Source organism: Leucoraja erinacea, chromosome 21, assembly GCF_028641065.1.
Source record: "Leucoraja erinacea ecotype New England chromosome 21, Leri_hhj_1, whole genome shotgun sequence".
In the NCBI taxonomy this organism is placed as follows: Eukaryota; Metazoa; Chordata; class Chondrichthyes; order Rajiformes; family Rajidae; genus Leucoraja; species Leucoraja erinaceus.
This window is the reverse complement of record NC_073397.1, coordinates 7,992,709-8,007,567: the sequence shown is the minus strand read 5'-3', so window position 1 is coordinate 8,007,567 and position 14,859 is coordinate 7,992,709. Positions and strand designations below refer to the sequence as shown.

At 45.8% G+C, this 14,859-nt stretch overlaps 1 protein-coding gene across 1 annotated transcript; it reads right to left on the bottom strand.

Moving 5' to 3' along the window:
* Window positions 1-324: 324 nt before the first annotated feature.
* On the bottom strand, window positions 325-9,923 carry LOC129707208 (tubulin beta chain-like). The gene is made up of 4 exons (XM_055652036.1): window positions 7,531-9,923; window positions 4,509-4,617; window positions 3,487-3,597; window positions 325-1,993 (listed from the first exon to the last, which is right to left on the bottom strand). Exons 1-4 carry the CDS (start codon window positions 7,585-7,587, stop codon window positions 927-929), a joined length of 1,344 nt encoding a protein of 447 aa, XP_055508011.1. The 5' UTR covers window positions 7,588-9,923; the 3' UTR covers window positions 325-926.
* Between the last annotated feature and the right edge of the window lie 4,936 nt (window positions 9,924-14,859).

Here is a 14,859-nt window from a genome sequence, read left to right as displayed (position 1 = left end):
ATATTAATATTTATTTCCCTCCCCCCCCATCCATTCCACTATTGCATCATTTGACTGTCCAGATTATTCAAAATATGTTTATGTTCAATATCCAAACACCCAACATTTCCATGTCAGAGGCCGCGGAACATTTTTTAAAGTGGGAGGGCTGAGCGATCACTGATCACCGGCCTCAGGGGTACCCGGTGAGGGAGGGGAGGAGGGTGGGACAATGATTATTTTTTGTTGTTGCTCAACCTCCAAAAATTGGGGGATAATACAGGCAATCCCCCGACTCAAAAAGTGGAGGGATATGTACCCCCCCCCCCCCCCCCCCCCCCCCCCCCCCCCCCTCTCGGGGCCGACCCTCCCTCTTCTCATGGTTGTCTCTCTCTGGGCCCTCCATTCCACTCAGCGGCTAATCACAGCGCTTCGTTCACTGCCCCATATCTCGACTGAACCGCACTGTGATTGGCCATTGAGCAGAGGGGAGGGAGGGTTTTGGGGGGGCAGTCCGTTTCCGCCACGGCTGGTCGTGGTTTTGCCCGGTTTTGTCGCGCTCACTGTCCGCTTGTTCTGAGATTCTGGATGTCGGAGATCCTCAGAAGAAAAAAATACGCCTGCAGGCCGGATAATTTTGGGTTATGAAGCATGTCTCGCCAAGAAAGTGGAGGTGCTGCAGCCCCCCCCCCCCCCCGTATTCGCGACCCATGCACGTGATGCTTCAAATATAGTCCGTAATGATGGAAGGATAGTATATAAATTCATGAATCTCTATGAAGATGAAAATCGCTTTTAGATGTCAACTACATTCCTCCAGGCCAGCAAAGTTAATTTCTGGTCTGTCTATTTAGAATAAAATCATTGTTCCTGTAGATGTTCTGATATATTTTGCTGTTGTGTTCATTGTTCGTTCGATTGGTGATACACCTGATTGTCCTAGTTACTCAAATTGTCACCAGTTCAGCTTCTTCCACTTCATATTCTTCATCTTCAACCTCAATTGTAGCATCTTGGTACTGTTGGTATTCAGACACCAAATCGTTGGTGTTGCATTCGGCTTCTGTGAACTCCATCTCATCCATGCCTTCTCCTGTGTACCAGTGGAGGAAAGCTTTCCTTCTGAACATGGCTGAGAATTGCTCGGTAATGCGCCTGAAGATCTCTTGGATTGCAGTGTTGTTTCCGATGAAGGTGGAAGACATTTTGAGTCCACACGGTGGGATGTCACACACAGCCACTTTGACATTATTTGGGATCCACTCCACAAATTGGCTGCTGTTCTTGGTTTGGACTGCTAACATCTGCTCATCCACCTCCTTGGTGGACATCTTGCCTCTGAAGATGGCCGCCACGGTCATGTATTTTCCATGCCGTGGGTCGCAGGCCGCCATCATGTTCCTAGCATCGAACATCTGCTGAGTGAGCTCTGGCACGGTCAGTGAGCAATACTGCTGGCACCCACGGGCCATCAGTGGAGCAAAACCAGGCATGAAGAAATGTAGGCGTGGAAACGGAACCATATTGACCGCCAGCTTTCTCAGGTCCGCATTGAGTTGGCCAGGGAAACGTAGGGAGGTGGTGACACCACTCATCGTCATGGCGATTAGGTGGTTCAGGTCCCCGTAGGTTGGCGTGGCCAGCTTCAAGGTTCGAAAACAAATGTCGTACAAAGCCTCGTTGTCGATGCAGAAAGTTGCGTCTGTGTTCTCGATCAGCTGATGGATGGACAAGATGGCATTGTACGGTTCAACCACCGTGTCGGAGACCTTTGGCGAAGGTATCACACTGAAGCTGTTCATGATTCTATCGGGGTACTCCTCGCGGATCTTGCACATGATGAGGGTGCCCAAGCCGGAGCCAGTGCCTCCCCCCAGCGAGTGCGCCAGCTGGAAGCCCTGGAGGCAGTCGCAGCTCTCACACTCGTGCCTCATCACATCCAGTACGCTATCCATCAGCTCCGCACCCTCCGTGTAGTGGCCTTTGGCCCAGTTGTTACCAGCACCTGAGTTTCCTACAGGCGGGCAGGCAGGCAGGCAGGGTGTGAGGGGAAGAAGGAGACAGAAGAGGCCAGTTATGATGCATTTTAAATGGACCTAAGCTGCAATAAGGATTGATACTAGTCACTTCTTGATGATTCTAAACAATTGCTGTCACCTTATTGAAGGTCTGTGGGATAAATGTTCATTCTAATATTTTACTGATTGTGCAACTACTCAAGATAAATCAGAAAGGCTTGCTCAGTATTTCTATCCCCATTATTAAAAATGACTGCTGGGTAACACTAAGCCGTGGTATCTGATCTTGCCCTGTGTGTACAGAGTCAGAGTCTTATCCATTGTACGCTGTGACAAAATGTCCTCCCTTAACCATATAACCATATAACAATTACAGCACAGAAACAGGCCATCTCGGCCCTTTTATTCCGTGCCGAACACTTACTCTCACCTAGTCCCGTCTACCTGCACTCAGACCATAACCCTCCATTCCTTTCCCGTCCATATACCTATCCAATTTTTTTTTTAATGATAAAATCGAACCTGCTTCCACCACTTCCACTGGAAGCTCATTCCACACAGCTACCACTCTCTGAGTAAAGAAGTTCCCCCTCATGTTACCCCTAAACTTTTGTCCCTTAATTCTCAAATCATCTCCTCTTGTTTGAATCTTCCCTACTCTCAATGGGAAAAAGCTTATCCATGTCAACTCTGTCTATCCCTCTCATAATTTTAAAGACCTCTATCAAGTCCCCCCTTAACCTTCTGCGCTCCAAAGAATAAAGACCTATCTTGTTCAACCTTTCTCCGATCCCCATCACCGGCAGGCAGGCCAGAGGAAGCCTCCAATCAGCACCACAAACAATGACTAGCACCAGCACTGAGGCCAGAGGCAAACGGAACACAGCTAGGTTCAATTAATGGTTATTGGACCAATTCACCTGCACCTTGTCAGCCCTACTCCTTTAGGAACACCTCCAAGAGTTCCAGTGGAGATGGGGTACACTGATCCCCTTATTAATTGTGCCCCCTCAGTAAGGATGAAGGACTATGCCCCTGTGCAGACCTGGGCCTTCCTATCACCATTATCTTTCTTTTGAAATAAACCACATCACATGTGTTCATCCTATTACGAGTGTCGTTAGTGTGGTCATTGTCCACTTGGTGTCATGACCGACACCACAGCATCTATTAATCAAATGTATACTGACTATGATTGGTCTTCACTGGAACAGACTAATTGATGGCCATTCTGTCACTTTTTATTCACTGATCAGACTGTTGAAACCAGTATCCAATGGATAAGACTCTTAAATCCATTTTCTTTTGTTTCTTACTTTAAGGTTCTCATTAATGTTGTTCTATGACCCAACAAATGGAACGCATATCAGAAATGTGCACAGAGCCAAGACTAAAAATGACTGCATTAAGGATAACTTGAGTTTTTACAGTGAAAATGTTTCAGTTCAAAAAGAGCTTTGCTTTGCTACTTTATGAGAAAAGGCTGTACCATAGATGAAGTTATCTGGTCTGAAGAGATGTCCGATGCGGCCATTTCGGACACTGTCCATCGTTCCAGGCTCCAAGTCCACCAGTATTGCTCTGGGCACGTATTTGTTACCTGGATGTAAAGTTACATGGTTAACATACTTTTGAACGCTCATCAAGGTGAACAAGGCCTTACAATTAAATCCATCTATTTCGTGATTCTCTGCATTGAGCAACTCTTTGATACTCATAGAACAGGTCTGGCAAAGTTTGGATACTATAATGCCTCCCATCAAACATTTTCTGACCTGGAACAGATTAGATTCAACGAAAAACATACTCTACACTGTCCCAGGGCACACTCCCAGAGGACATGGATTCTGGGTTAATTTTAGAGTGAACTTCCCTTGCACTGTCCCTTTTAACAGGTGCTGTCTGTACAGAGTTTGTACGTTCTCCCCGTGACTGCATGGGTTTTCTCCGAGATCTTCGGTTTCCTCCCACACTCCAAAGATGTAGGTAAATTGGCTTGGTATAAATGTAAAAATTGTCCCCAGTGTGTGTAGGATAGTGTAAGTGTGCGGGGATCGCCGGTCGGCATGGACCCGGTGGGCCGAAGGGCCTGTTTCCACGCTGTATCTATAAACTAAACTAAAGTAGTATTGCTTCCATTTTTCATTCAACCGTGTGTGTGTGTGTAAAGTTTTCTTTCAGTTTTACATTTGTATTATGCAAATTGGAAAAAAGAATGACAGGTAAAGTTTTCAATCTTGTGGCCAGCATACTGCATCAACCAACTTTGGTTCCATTGCTGAAAGGACTGAGAATGACTCCCACATCCAAGTCCCTGGAACGTATGTTTTCAAAATATTTATGGTGCCTGTTTCGGAAAATAATTTTGAATTCTGTATAGGATTCACACCTTGTGTTTTGGAACTTTGCAGATTTTTAGTTTGCTACAAACCTACTTTGATAAATGGTTATATACAGCACATGTACATAAAAACAGTAAGTTTGATGCTCCTTATCTGTGACGTTCCTCACCATGTGCTTCATTGAAGTATACGTTGACTCTTTCAAGCTGGACATCTGAGTCTCCAGTGTAATTCCCATTGGAGTTAATTCCATGTTCTTCGCTAATTACTTCCCAGAACTGTCAATAGAGAATGTGAAGTATTTTGTTAAGATTAATAAGCATATCCTAAATATGGTATCATCAAGATCAATGTTAATTGTTTTATTCACTTTACAATGTGTGGCTAGACTAATAAGGCCAGCATTTGTTGCCTATGTTTAATTCCCTCAAGGCTTGCTTGATCCAGTGCAGTCCTAATGGCGATGGTGTAGGAGGGACTTGCAGAATTTAGATCCTTTAATTATGAAATAGGGGACCGAGTATAGACGCTGGATCATTATGTTGCTGTACAAGACATTGTTGAGTATACACTTCATAAATCCATAAGTGACAGGAGCAGAATTAGAAAATTCGGCCCATCGTCTACTCTGCCATTCACTCGTGGCTGATCTAACTTTCCCTCCTAACCCCATTCTCCTGCCTTCTCCCCATAACCCCTTACACTCGTACTAATCAAGAATCTATCTATCTCTGTCTTAAAAATATCCATTGACTTGTCCTCCACAGCCTTCTGTGGCAATGAATTCCACAGATTCACCACCATCTGACTAAAGAAATTCCTCCTCATCTCCTTCCTAAAATAACGTCCTTTAGTTCTGAGGCTATGACCCCTGGTCCTAGACTCTCACACTTGACGGATCGTGTTCAGTTTTGGTCAGCCTGCTACAAGAAATATACCATTAAACTCAAAAGAGAGGCAGAGGGAATTTACGAGGATGACTCAGACTTTATTCCTTGGAACATAGGAAGCTGAGCTGTGATCTTATGGAGGTGTATAAAATCATGAGAGGCGATTGCACACAATCTTTTTCCCAAGGTTGGGGAATCAAGAGCTAGAAGGCAAAATGTAAGGTGAGAGGTGACATTTTTAATAAGAATCTGAGGGGCAACTTTTTCACACAGAAGATGTACATAAATAGAATGAGCTGACAGAGGAAGACAGATATAGCAACAACATTTAAAAGACACTTGGACAGATAAATGAATAGGAAAGGTTTAGAAGGATTTGGATCAAATGCGGATAATTGGGGACTAGCTTGGATGGACATCTTGGTTGGTATGGATGAGTTAGGCTGGATGCCCTGTTTCCATACTGTTTAACTGCAATGCTAAATCAGTTTGGTGCACAGCTTTGAACAACTGGCAGGTGGTGATGTTCCTGGTACTTTTGTCCTTCTTGGTTGTGGAGCACACAGTTTTGGAAGGTGCTGTCAGAGTAGTTTATATACGTGAATAACACACTGCAGTCATAGTTCATCAGTGTGGAGGGAACAAATGGGGATGGGGTGCAATCAATTGGGTTGCCTTCTGCTAAATATTGTTGAGTTTGAGTGTTCTGCTATTATCCAGACAAGTGCAGGGTTCATTCACACTTATACCTTGTTGATAACGGAAAGGTTGGAGAGTCAGCAGATGGGTCACTTTCTGCTGGACATCCAGCCTCTGACCTGCTGTGCTGGCCACACACACACATGTTTTTTGGTTGCAGGTGAATCCCATGATGTTGATGGTTGAGGACTTGGTGGTGGTCATGTCAATGAATGTCAGAAGTGCCGAGTTAGATCTTTGTTGCACATGGTCATCATCTCATTGGCCCATGTCCAAACGCTGTCTGAATCTTGATGCACACAGCCGTAGGTTGCTCCATTTGCTGAGGAATTGTGAATGGAATTGGACATTGTCCAATCTTCACGAACATCCCTATTTCAGATGTTATGGTGGATGGAAAGTTATTAATGAAGCAGATGAAGATGGTTGGGCCCAGGATAGTGCCCTGAAGATCTCCTGCAGTGTTAGCCTAGGACTGGGATGATGGACTTCTGACAACCACTTTCCTTTATGCAAGGTATTTTGTCCAGTCTTTTCAGCTTGATCTCCATTGACTTCAGACAGACAGTGGTAGAGCATTAATTTGCTGGGATAGCGCAGATTGTATGGGAACCTTTATCAGAAAGAGCAAGCTGTGGATCTATCCATTTACCAATGGAGGCCAATCAATGTTCCCTTTGTACATTTATATTCCAGTCCTGTTGGCTGGGAGTTACTGGAACTACTCTACGACGTGTAAACAAGACTGACAGGCATTTCGGAGAAATTGCCCCACACCCATCTCTCTTCTTATTTGGTTACTCACCGCACACTGCCACTCATTTTAACCACCATGCATGACATTTCCATTTTAGACTGGATTATTCAATGTAGTATTAAGATTCACAATTATACAGAAATTAACCACATGGCAATTAATTTTATCTGAGCTTTATAACATTAACTGTTGGCATTTTTATTATTTATTGTTTTCTATCTAAATCAAAATGCATAGAGAGAAACTGCAGATGCTGGTTTACACCGAAGATAGACACAAAATGTTGGAGAAACTCAGCTAGATAGGCAGCATCACAGGAGAGAAGGAATAGGTGATGTTTCGGGTTGAGACCCTTCTTCAGACTCAGAATGTTAAAACAAAATGAATTTTGTTTCTACAAACCGTTATTTTTATTTTATGTACTTTTAACAAGTTATTGAGATGTATAGTTTTTTCTCTCAGATCCATACCAACATCATTTACAGACTGCGTCCTCACTCTGTCTTCCGTTGAGCATGGAATATTGAGCTTGTACCAACTGACATGGGAGATTTTACAATCTATAACTAACTGCGGGCTTGCTCAGCTTCTCATTTGAAGGCAGTGTCACTGAAAGCGAGAGCATTGTGCTGTCAGCCTAGATTATGCATTCAAGTCTCTGGACTGCGACCATAACAATGACCACCAGACCAGCAGGTGGATGTATGTGTTCCTGCAGCGATGGTTGGTTAACACATGGACAATTGCCATTGACTGTTGACCAAACAAAACCCTGCAGCACATTTCCAATGCCCAAATTTAAAAAAAAGAAAACCATAGTAATCGTGAAACCAAAGTTCACTTACCTTGCCCCCAACTTGGTTGCCACATTGCCCAATCTGGAGGTGCACTATCTCACGCATGTTGGCGAGTCTAATGTCGAATTGTTGCCGATTTAAAGTCTCAACTGCCCCGTACCTTGTCAGCAACAGCTGTTTGTCACAGTTCTCGGAATACCCGTCAAGTGTCACATGGCAACAGGGGCAGTCGGTGCAGGAAACATAATGATGCTCCCTTGCCTGCCCTATCCCTCCCACACACGCATGCCAGAGCCCTCACTAAGGATAAGCATGAGCATTGCAGAGAGAGATAAGAGAAACCAAGTGTTGGAACTCTCACGTAATTAAAGAGTAAACAGCTAATCAGGAATTTAAAGCCTTCACAGTCCCATGAATCAGCAATGTTCTACTTTCACCACGGCTTAAGGGTTTAACTACCAGGCCAAGTTGTACAAACTGTTTGTATTGCTGTACGTTTGGAAGGTTGAAAGGTCGGTTAGCTAATCGAGGCTTTTAAATGATTATTGGGAATCGATGGGGTACGTATTGAACTAATTCCTCTGGCCCGGGTGGGGTGACCCAGCAAAAAGGCACAGTCTTAAATTGAGAGCTACCCTGTTCATGAGTGAAATCAGGAACGATTGCTTCACATCGTGGAATCCGGTATATATCTAAAACTCTCACACAAAAGTAACTAGATCTAAAGAATGGAGGCTGCACCAGACCATTCACCCCCCTCATTCATGTTCTGTCATTCAATAAGTTTATGACTGATCTTGTATCCTGTACCCATGATAAGAAACATTTAGACAGGTACATGGACAGGACAGGTTAAGAGGAATATGGGTCAAGTGTGGACAAGTTGGGCTGAAGGGCCTGTTTCCACATTGTATGATGCTAATACTCTCCAAGACCACTTTCCTGCACTAACTGTACTCTTTTGATTCCCTTCATGTATACAAACCTATCAACCTCTTTCTTGCATAAATTCAGCAACTCAACCTTTAAAGGTCTCATTTCTCTTTTCTCGTAGTGATATTGCTCGTTCTATCCTGAATGGCCAAACGTTCTGTGAGACTGTGGCCTTTGCTTCTCGATTCCCTCAGCCAGGAAAAACAACATCCCATCAATTACCCTGTGACGTCTCATAAGGATTTTGTACGTATTTAATTAAACCATCTGTCATTCTTCATCTCTGTCCTGAGCCACGACTCTTGAGTTTGCGATATGGTGCCATGGTCCCAGTCGCTGGAGCAGGTGAAACATCTACTGCATGTCTCCCCTATAGAGTGTCCTTTATTTGTTTCAATGAGATTATTTCTCATTCTTCTAAACTCAGGGAAGTAAAGACCCATAGAAGCTCATAAGTTCTAGGATATAGACAAGTGCAGCAAAGGAATAGGCCCTTTGGCCCACAATGTCTGTGCCAAACATGATGCTAAGTTATCTAATCTCCTCTGCCTGTACATGATCCCTATCCCTCCATATCCTGCATATCCATGTGCCTATTCAAAAGCCTCTTAAATGCCACTATCGTGTCTGCTCCGAGCACCAGGCACCCCACCACCCTGGGGATCTCTTAGTCATAGAGCCAGCTCAACTTGCCCATGCCAACCAAGGTGCCCATCTACACTAGTCCCACCTGCCTGTGTTTAGCCCATATCACCCTAAATCCTTCCTATCCACGTACCTTTAAATTACCATCTCTTTTAAATGTTGCCCCTCTTACCTTAAGGTATGCCCTGGAGTCTTTGTAAATTCGACTCTGGGGGAAAAAGGTTCTGAATGTCTACTTTATCTATGCCTCTCATAATTTTATATATTTCTATTACGCTCCAAAGCTCAAGCTCAAACAATCCAACCTCCCTTTATAGCTAATGCCTTCTAATCCAGAGCGGATTCTGATAAACATCTTCTGCATCCTCTTCAAAGCTTCCACATCTGTCCTGTAATATGGCGACCAAGACCTCATACAATTTTACAAATGCTGCCTGACTAAAGTCCTATTAAGCTGCAATATGACTTCTTATATTCAATGCCCCGACCTATGAAGGCCAGCGTACCATATGCTTTCTTTACCACTCTATCTACCCATGTTGTCAGTTTCAGGGAGCTATGGATTTGGCCACCAAGATCCCTTTGTGCTTTCTGCTTAATCAACAGCTTTCATGACTGGAAGTGGTAGGATTTTTCTATTGGGTATTGTGGGATGCAGGTTGAAGGAGTAAATGGCAGTTGCAGAACAGTCATGGTGTAAAGCAGGTTGAAGGGGCTGAATAGCCTCCTATATTCATATTAATGGTGTGGATGAATGGCGATACAATTTGAAGGAGAAAACATAAATAAGGGACAAATAATTGGGATGTGGTGGAGTGGCCAGATGAGAAGATGCTTGACTAATGGTAAATACACAGTCGTGCTTCTTGACCATAGTTATGTGGATGTATGTAGGTCACATACTACTTACAAAGGACATATAAAAAAGTGTAAGTAAGTAAGTTTTATTTATATAGCACGTTTTAAGTCAACTTGCATTGACACCAAAGTGCTTTACATAAAACACATATAACATAACAGTTTCCATACCAACCATAGAGGCAAAAGTCTTAGGTCTGCAGTCTCTTCCCTCCTCTTCTCCCTTTGCGCTGGGGCGAAAATGTTAAAAAAATCCCGCGGCTCAAAACACCGGACACAAGCACCGCCCACCAGTCCTTCAGACGCACACAACGTCCCCCCGAACCCCGGACAGCCAATCCGCCAAATTTCCACTGTCACGGAAAAGCGCCGTCCAGAAAGTCGGGCTCCTCTTCCTCTGAAACACCCGAGGTCGGAGCCCATTTGTGCTTGCAGCCAGTCCTTTGTAATTTTAAGTAGGGCCTTATTGCCGTGAAGATGGAAACTCGCATGGCGTCGGATAATAAGTTTCCATTTCCTCAAGCGGCTTGGAAAATGGACTGGAGCGTCTAGCCTTCAACTCGTCCCCCCACAGAGAATCAAAAATTTCCACTGTGGGGGCAGGCACCAGAAAGTTAAGTCAAACCCCGCGTCGTTTTGTGGCCTTGCAGCCAGTCCATGGCGAACAGGGCGATCCATGGAACTCCGCCGCGCTCCAAATCCTCAAGCGGCTTGGAAAGTCTGGAGCGGCTGCCTCCTCCCCGGAGACCGGGGCACTCGTAGCCCTCAGGCCGCGTCGGTTGGAGCTCCGACCACGGCAAACTCGATCCCAGGCTCCGCAGCGCTCCAAATCGGACGCGCGCAGCCACAGCTCCGCTCAGCGCTCCGGAGCTTATCGCACGGACCCGGTAAGGCATTGCCCGCTCCGTGGCTCCGCTCCGTGATGGTGTCCTTGCGCTGTGCCGCCGCCGAAGCTGTAGTCCCGGCCGGTCCCGACAGGAAACGCCGCTCCATTCTCCATGGTAGGCCGCGAGGACGGGGCGAAGAAGCAGCTCGGAGGGATGCTGCCTCTCCGACCAGGTAGGGGACTAAGAATTAAAGTTTCCCCCTTCCCCCCCCCCACCCACCACCACATAAAAGACCTCCACTAACATTTTGGACAGGACTTAAAATTAAAAAAAGGTGAAGAAACGGACTGCGGGCAGGCTGCCATACACAGACGGCGCCCACTCCTGCACATCCGCCATCTTGCCTCTGAAGTTTTGGCCTAATTCTGCCGGTATTTTGTTTCTGAACGTTAGGCAGAGTGTGGACGTTTATTCATAGAGTAGCAGCTGATGACATCCAGTCATACAAGCCTGACAACTACTTGCTGGATCGGAAAACTGATCATTACCACAGTCCACATGGAATACTGTGTGACTTCCCATTGCATGGTTCCATGCTCATAATAACCCACATGCACTTGAAGCACGGGGCATGTAGAGTGAGATTGAACATTGAGCCTGGACAGACACTGCAATTCCCTCCAGAGTGAGCTCCTTCTTCTTTAACAGAATCACAAGGCATGACCCTTGGCTGCTATGCGGGAATGAGCCGAAGGGGAAGAGGAGGTAATGAAGGCAGGCTTTCTCTGCTGGTGTTGTAAGAATGTGTTGTATCACTGGCACTCACAAGAAGAGCCTACTCCACCATCCCAGAGTACTGATCGAGAGGCAGTCCATGCCCAGAGACAGGACATTGTCTTATCTGAATTGGGATGATGAATGATGTGCTGGCAAAGGTTGGGATGACCGTATTCCAGTGGAGAAATGGCAGACAGAGTCTAATCTGAGCAAGTGTACAGTGTTGCACATTGCAAGGTTGGACGTGAGGGGAAAATATACAATTAATGGCTAGAGCCTTAACAGCATTCATGTGCAGAGGGATCTTGGGGTCCAAAGCCAAAACTCCCTGAAAGTGGCAATGCAAGTAGTAGCAATGTTACAACATTTTGAGATTTAAAAAATCAAGTCTGCAATTTATCCCATCAGATAGAGCATAAAGATAAGTTTAATTTGACACCTAAGTCACTTTCATATCTTTAGTATTAAAAAAGTTATGGCCATTTTCATACTCCAAAATTAGCATCCCTTTTGCTTTTCCATTGACTTAACACAAAAGCTGTGATCAAGGACAGTCAAAAGCCCAAAACCTTCTTAAAAATTAAGAGAACTGAAATACATTTTCAGTTATTATAGATTGAAGCATTCTGAAACAAATATGAAACAATCTTACATGGATGACCTGAAATTAAAGCATATAATTAGTTAGTTACCTAATTGTAGCTAATTACAAAATTGAGGTACAGGTACAATGAAAGCCTTGCTTACAGCAGTATCACAGGCAGGCACGGAAATCTCTATCAAAACATGGGGGGGGGGACACAATTTTTTGGTGGCCACGCATGCGCACACACGCGAGGCTTAAGCCGTGGGCCCTGTGGACAGTAACATCGGAAGCTGACCTGATTGGTGACCGACTCCAAACTCCAGCTACAGCAGCTTTGTCCGCCCCGAATCATGGGGCTTGAATCGGCCTTTTCACGGGGCCTTTCATCGACCGGCGGAGGCTTCAACATCGGGAGCCTTGATCGCCTCGATGCAGCAGGTTGATTTTAAGCCGCGCCAGGCGCTGAAAGGCCCCGTGAACGGGCCGATTTGGCCCTTAGAAAGTATCTGATAAAGTCCGGATTACAAACAAAACATGGGGGGGATTGTCCCCCACCTCTCAAAACATGGGGGGACGTGTGTCCCCCCCCACACCCCCCCAGGATTTCTGCCCATGATCACAGGCACAGACTCAAACAGCACACTAAAACATATATATCAATTATACAAAACATTGGAAAGAAAAAGACTGCCAGAAATAAGACATCAGTGCAAAATAAAAAAAATTAAACAAGCCCATGGTAGTGCAAGTGGTGGATGGCAATGTTCCATTGCTGAGTTGCATCAGGGTAGTTCTGGCCAGTTCAAGACCCGATGCTGCAGGAAAGTAGCTGTTTCTGAAGTTGGATGTGTGTGACTTCAGGCTTCTGTTCCTCCTGCCCAATGGCAGCAGCACAAAGTGGTTATGGCCCCGATGCTGGGTATCCTTAATGCCTCAAGTAGATGCTTTCGATGTGGGGAGGGAGGTGTCGTCATGTTCAGCTCAGTTTAGTTTATTGTCATGTGCACCGAGGTCCAGTGAAAAGCTTTTGTTGTTGCTACCCAGTCAGCAAAAAGACAGTACATGATTACAATCGGGCCATTTATAGTGTATAGATACATGATAAGGGAATAACGTTGAGCGGAATTTGAAGCCAGCAAAGTCCAATCAAGGATAGTGTGCTATTTACCACATATAGTGAGTATCTGGAATACAATGCATGAGAGTGGTGTAAGCAAAGTCACTAGTGGCACAAACAAAATGTCTGGGAGACCACGTGACTTGCCAAAAAAGCGAAGGCTATGAACCAAGTGGTGGGGGAGGGAACTAATGAGCGCCCATTGGGTCAGCATGGATGTGATGGGCCGATTGGCCTGTTTCCATGTGGTATAACTCCATGACACCAAGAGAAACGTGAAATAAATGGGCCGTGTTCAGGGAACTGCACAAGCAGAGATATGTGCTCTCGCAGGCATTATCCAACAGCTGATCAGGGCAAAGAATGCAAGTTGACGTTGTTCGTGGAACACCCTGGAAACCACAGGAAGAGATAGAAAGAGAGAGTCAGCTGGGGCCTGCTGATAACAGGCCAAACACACAGTCATTTTGATATAAATATGTGGCAAACGCAACAAGGGTCGGCTTGCGAATGTCAGTCACAGAGGTCTGCATGCCATATCTGTTGAACCGGAGCGTTTGATATGACCCATTATAATTCAACATAATAACTAGTGTGGGTCGCCTGGCGCTTCAGACCAGAGCCACTGTTCAATTGTGGGGGCTGAGGCGTGCCCTGGGGGGGGGTGGGGGGGGGGGGGGAGAGGTGGGTGCTGAGGCTGGGGGGGAATGTGTGTTGCTGCAAGGAGGACAGGGGAGGGAGACAGCAAATTGAAGAGCGGCCTGCATTGTGAGCGGGAAGGTTCAGAGGCTACAGAGCAGACTAAGGGCAAAAAGAGAAGGGGAAGAGTGGCTGGTGCAGGGAGGGAAGTTGTGCGGGTGGCAGGGCGGGGGTGGGGCGGGGTGGTATTCCACAGGCTGTAGACAAAGTAGAGGGGTTTAAGGGGGGCAGAGGGAAGAGAGCTGAGGAGAGGGGGTTGACCGACACTAAAGGAGAGATTCAGGGATGAGAAAGATAAATGGTGAGAGGAATTCAAGGGGGAGGGGGCGGGATGTTTGGCTGAGTTCGGGGAAGCAAGGAGGAGGAAGTGTTCCACGGCCTGAGCTCCACCCATATGTGTAAGTGCATGCATGTTGATAACAGATGACTGGTGTGTCCACTCTGGATAATGGCTGTGCAACAGAACCTGGTCTCCACTCATGATCGGGCCTCATGGTAACCAGTCAAATATCACTCTACCTTAGTTGGTTAAGTGACAATAAACGCAAACTTGAACTTGATTGCCATTGGACAAGGACCTGGTTCTAAGTCCATATAGTAGCTAGTGTGCAATGGATACCCTCCAATAGGCCCACTCCTCAATATGAAGTTGAGGCCTGTCATTTTAGGACCCTCATGAACAGCCCACCACTTGATCGTTTCTCTGCTATTGTTCGTCGGGAGCTCAGACACCGTGACACTAACATCACCATCCGGGGCAAGACATGATGTACACGAGATGGCCTGCTCTGGAAGGCTAACACTATCTTTATGGGGTGAGCTTTGGCCTCGGAGATGAATCAGTCAGTCCAATGGACTTCATGAGGTGCGCATGGACGAGTTGGGCCGAAGGGCCTAATTCAGCGCTGTTTGCATGACTTCAGGTCCACAAACAT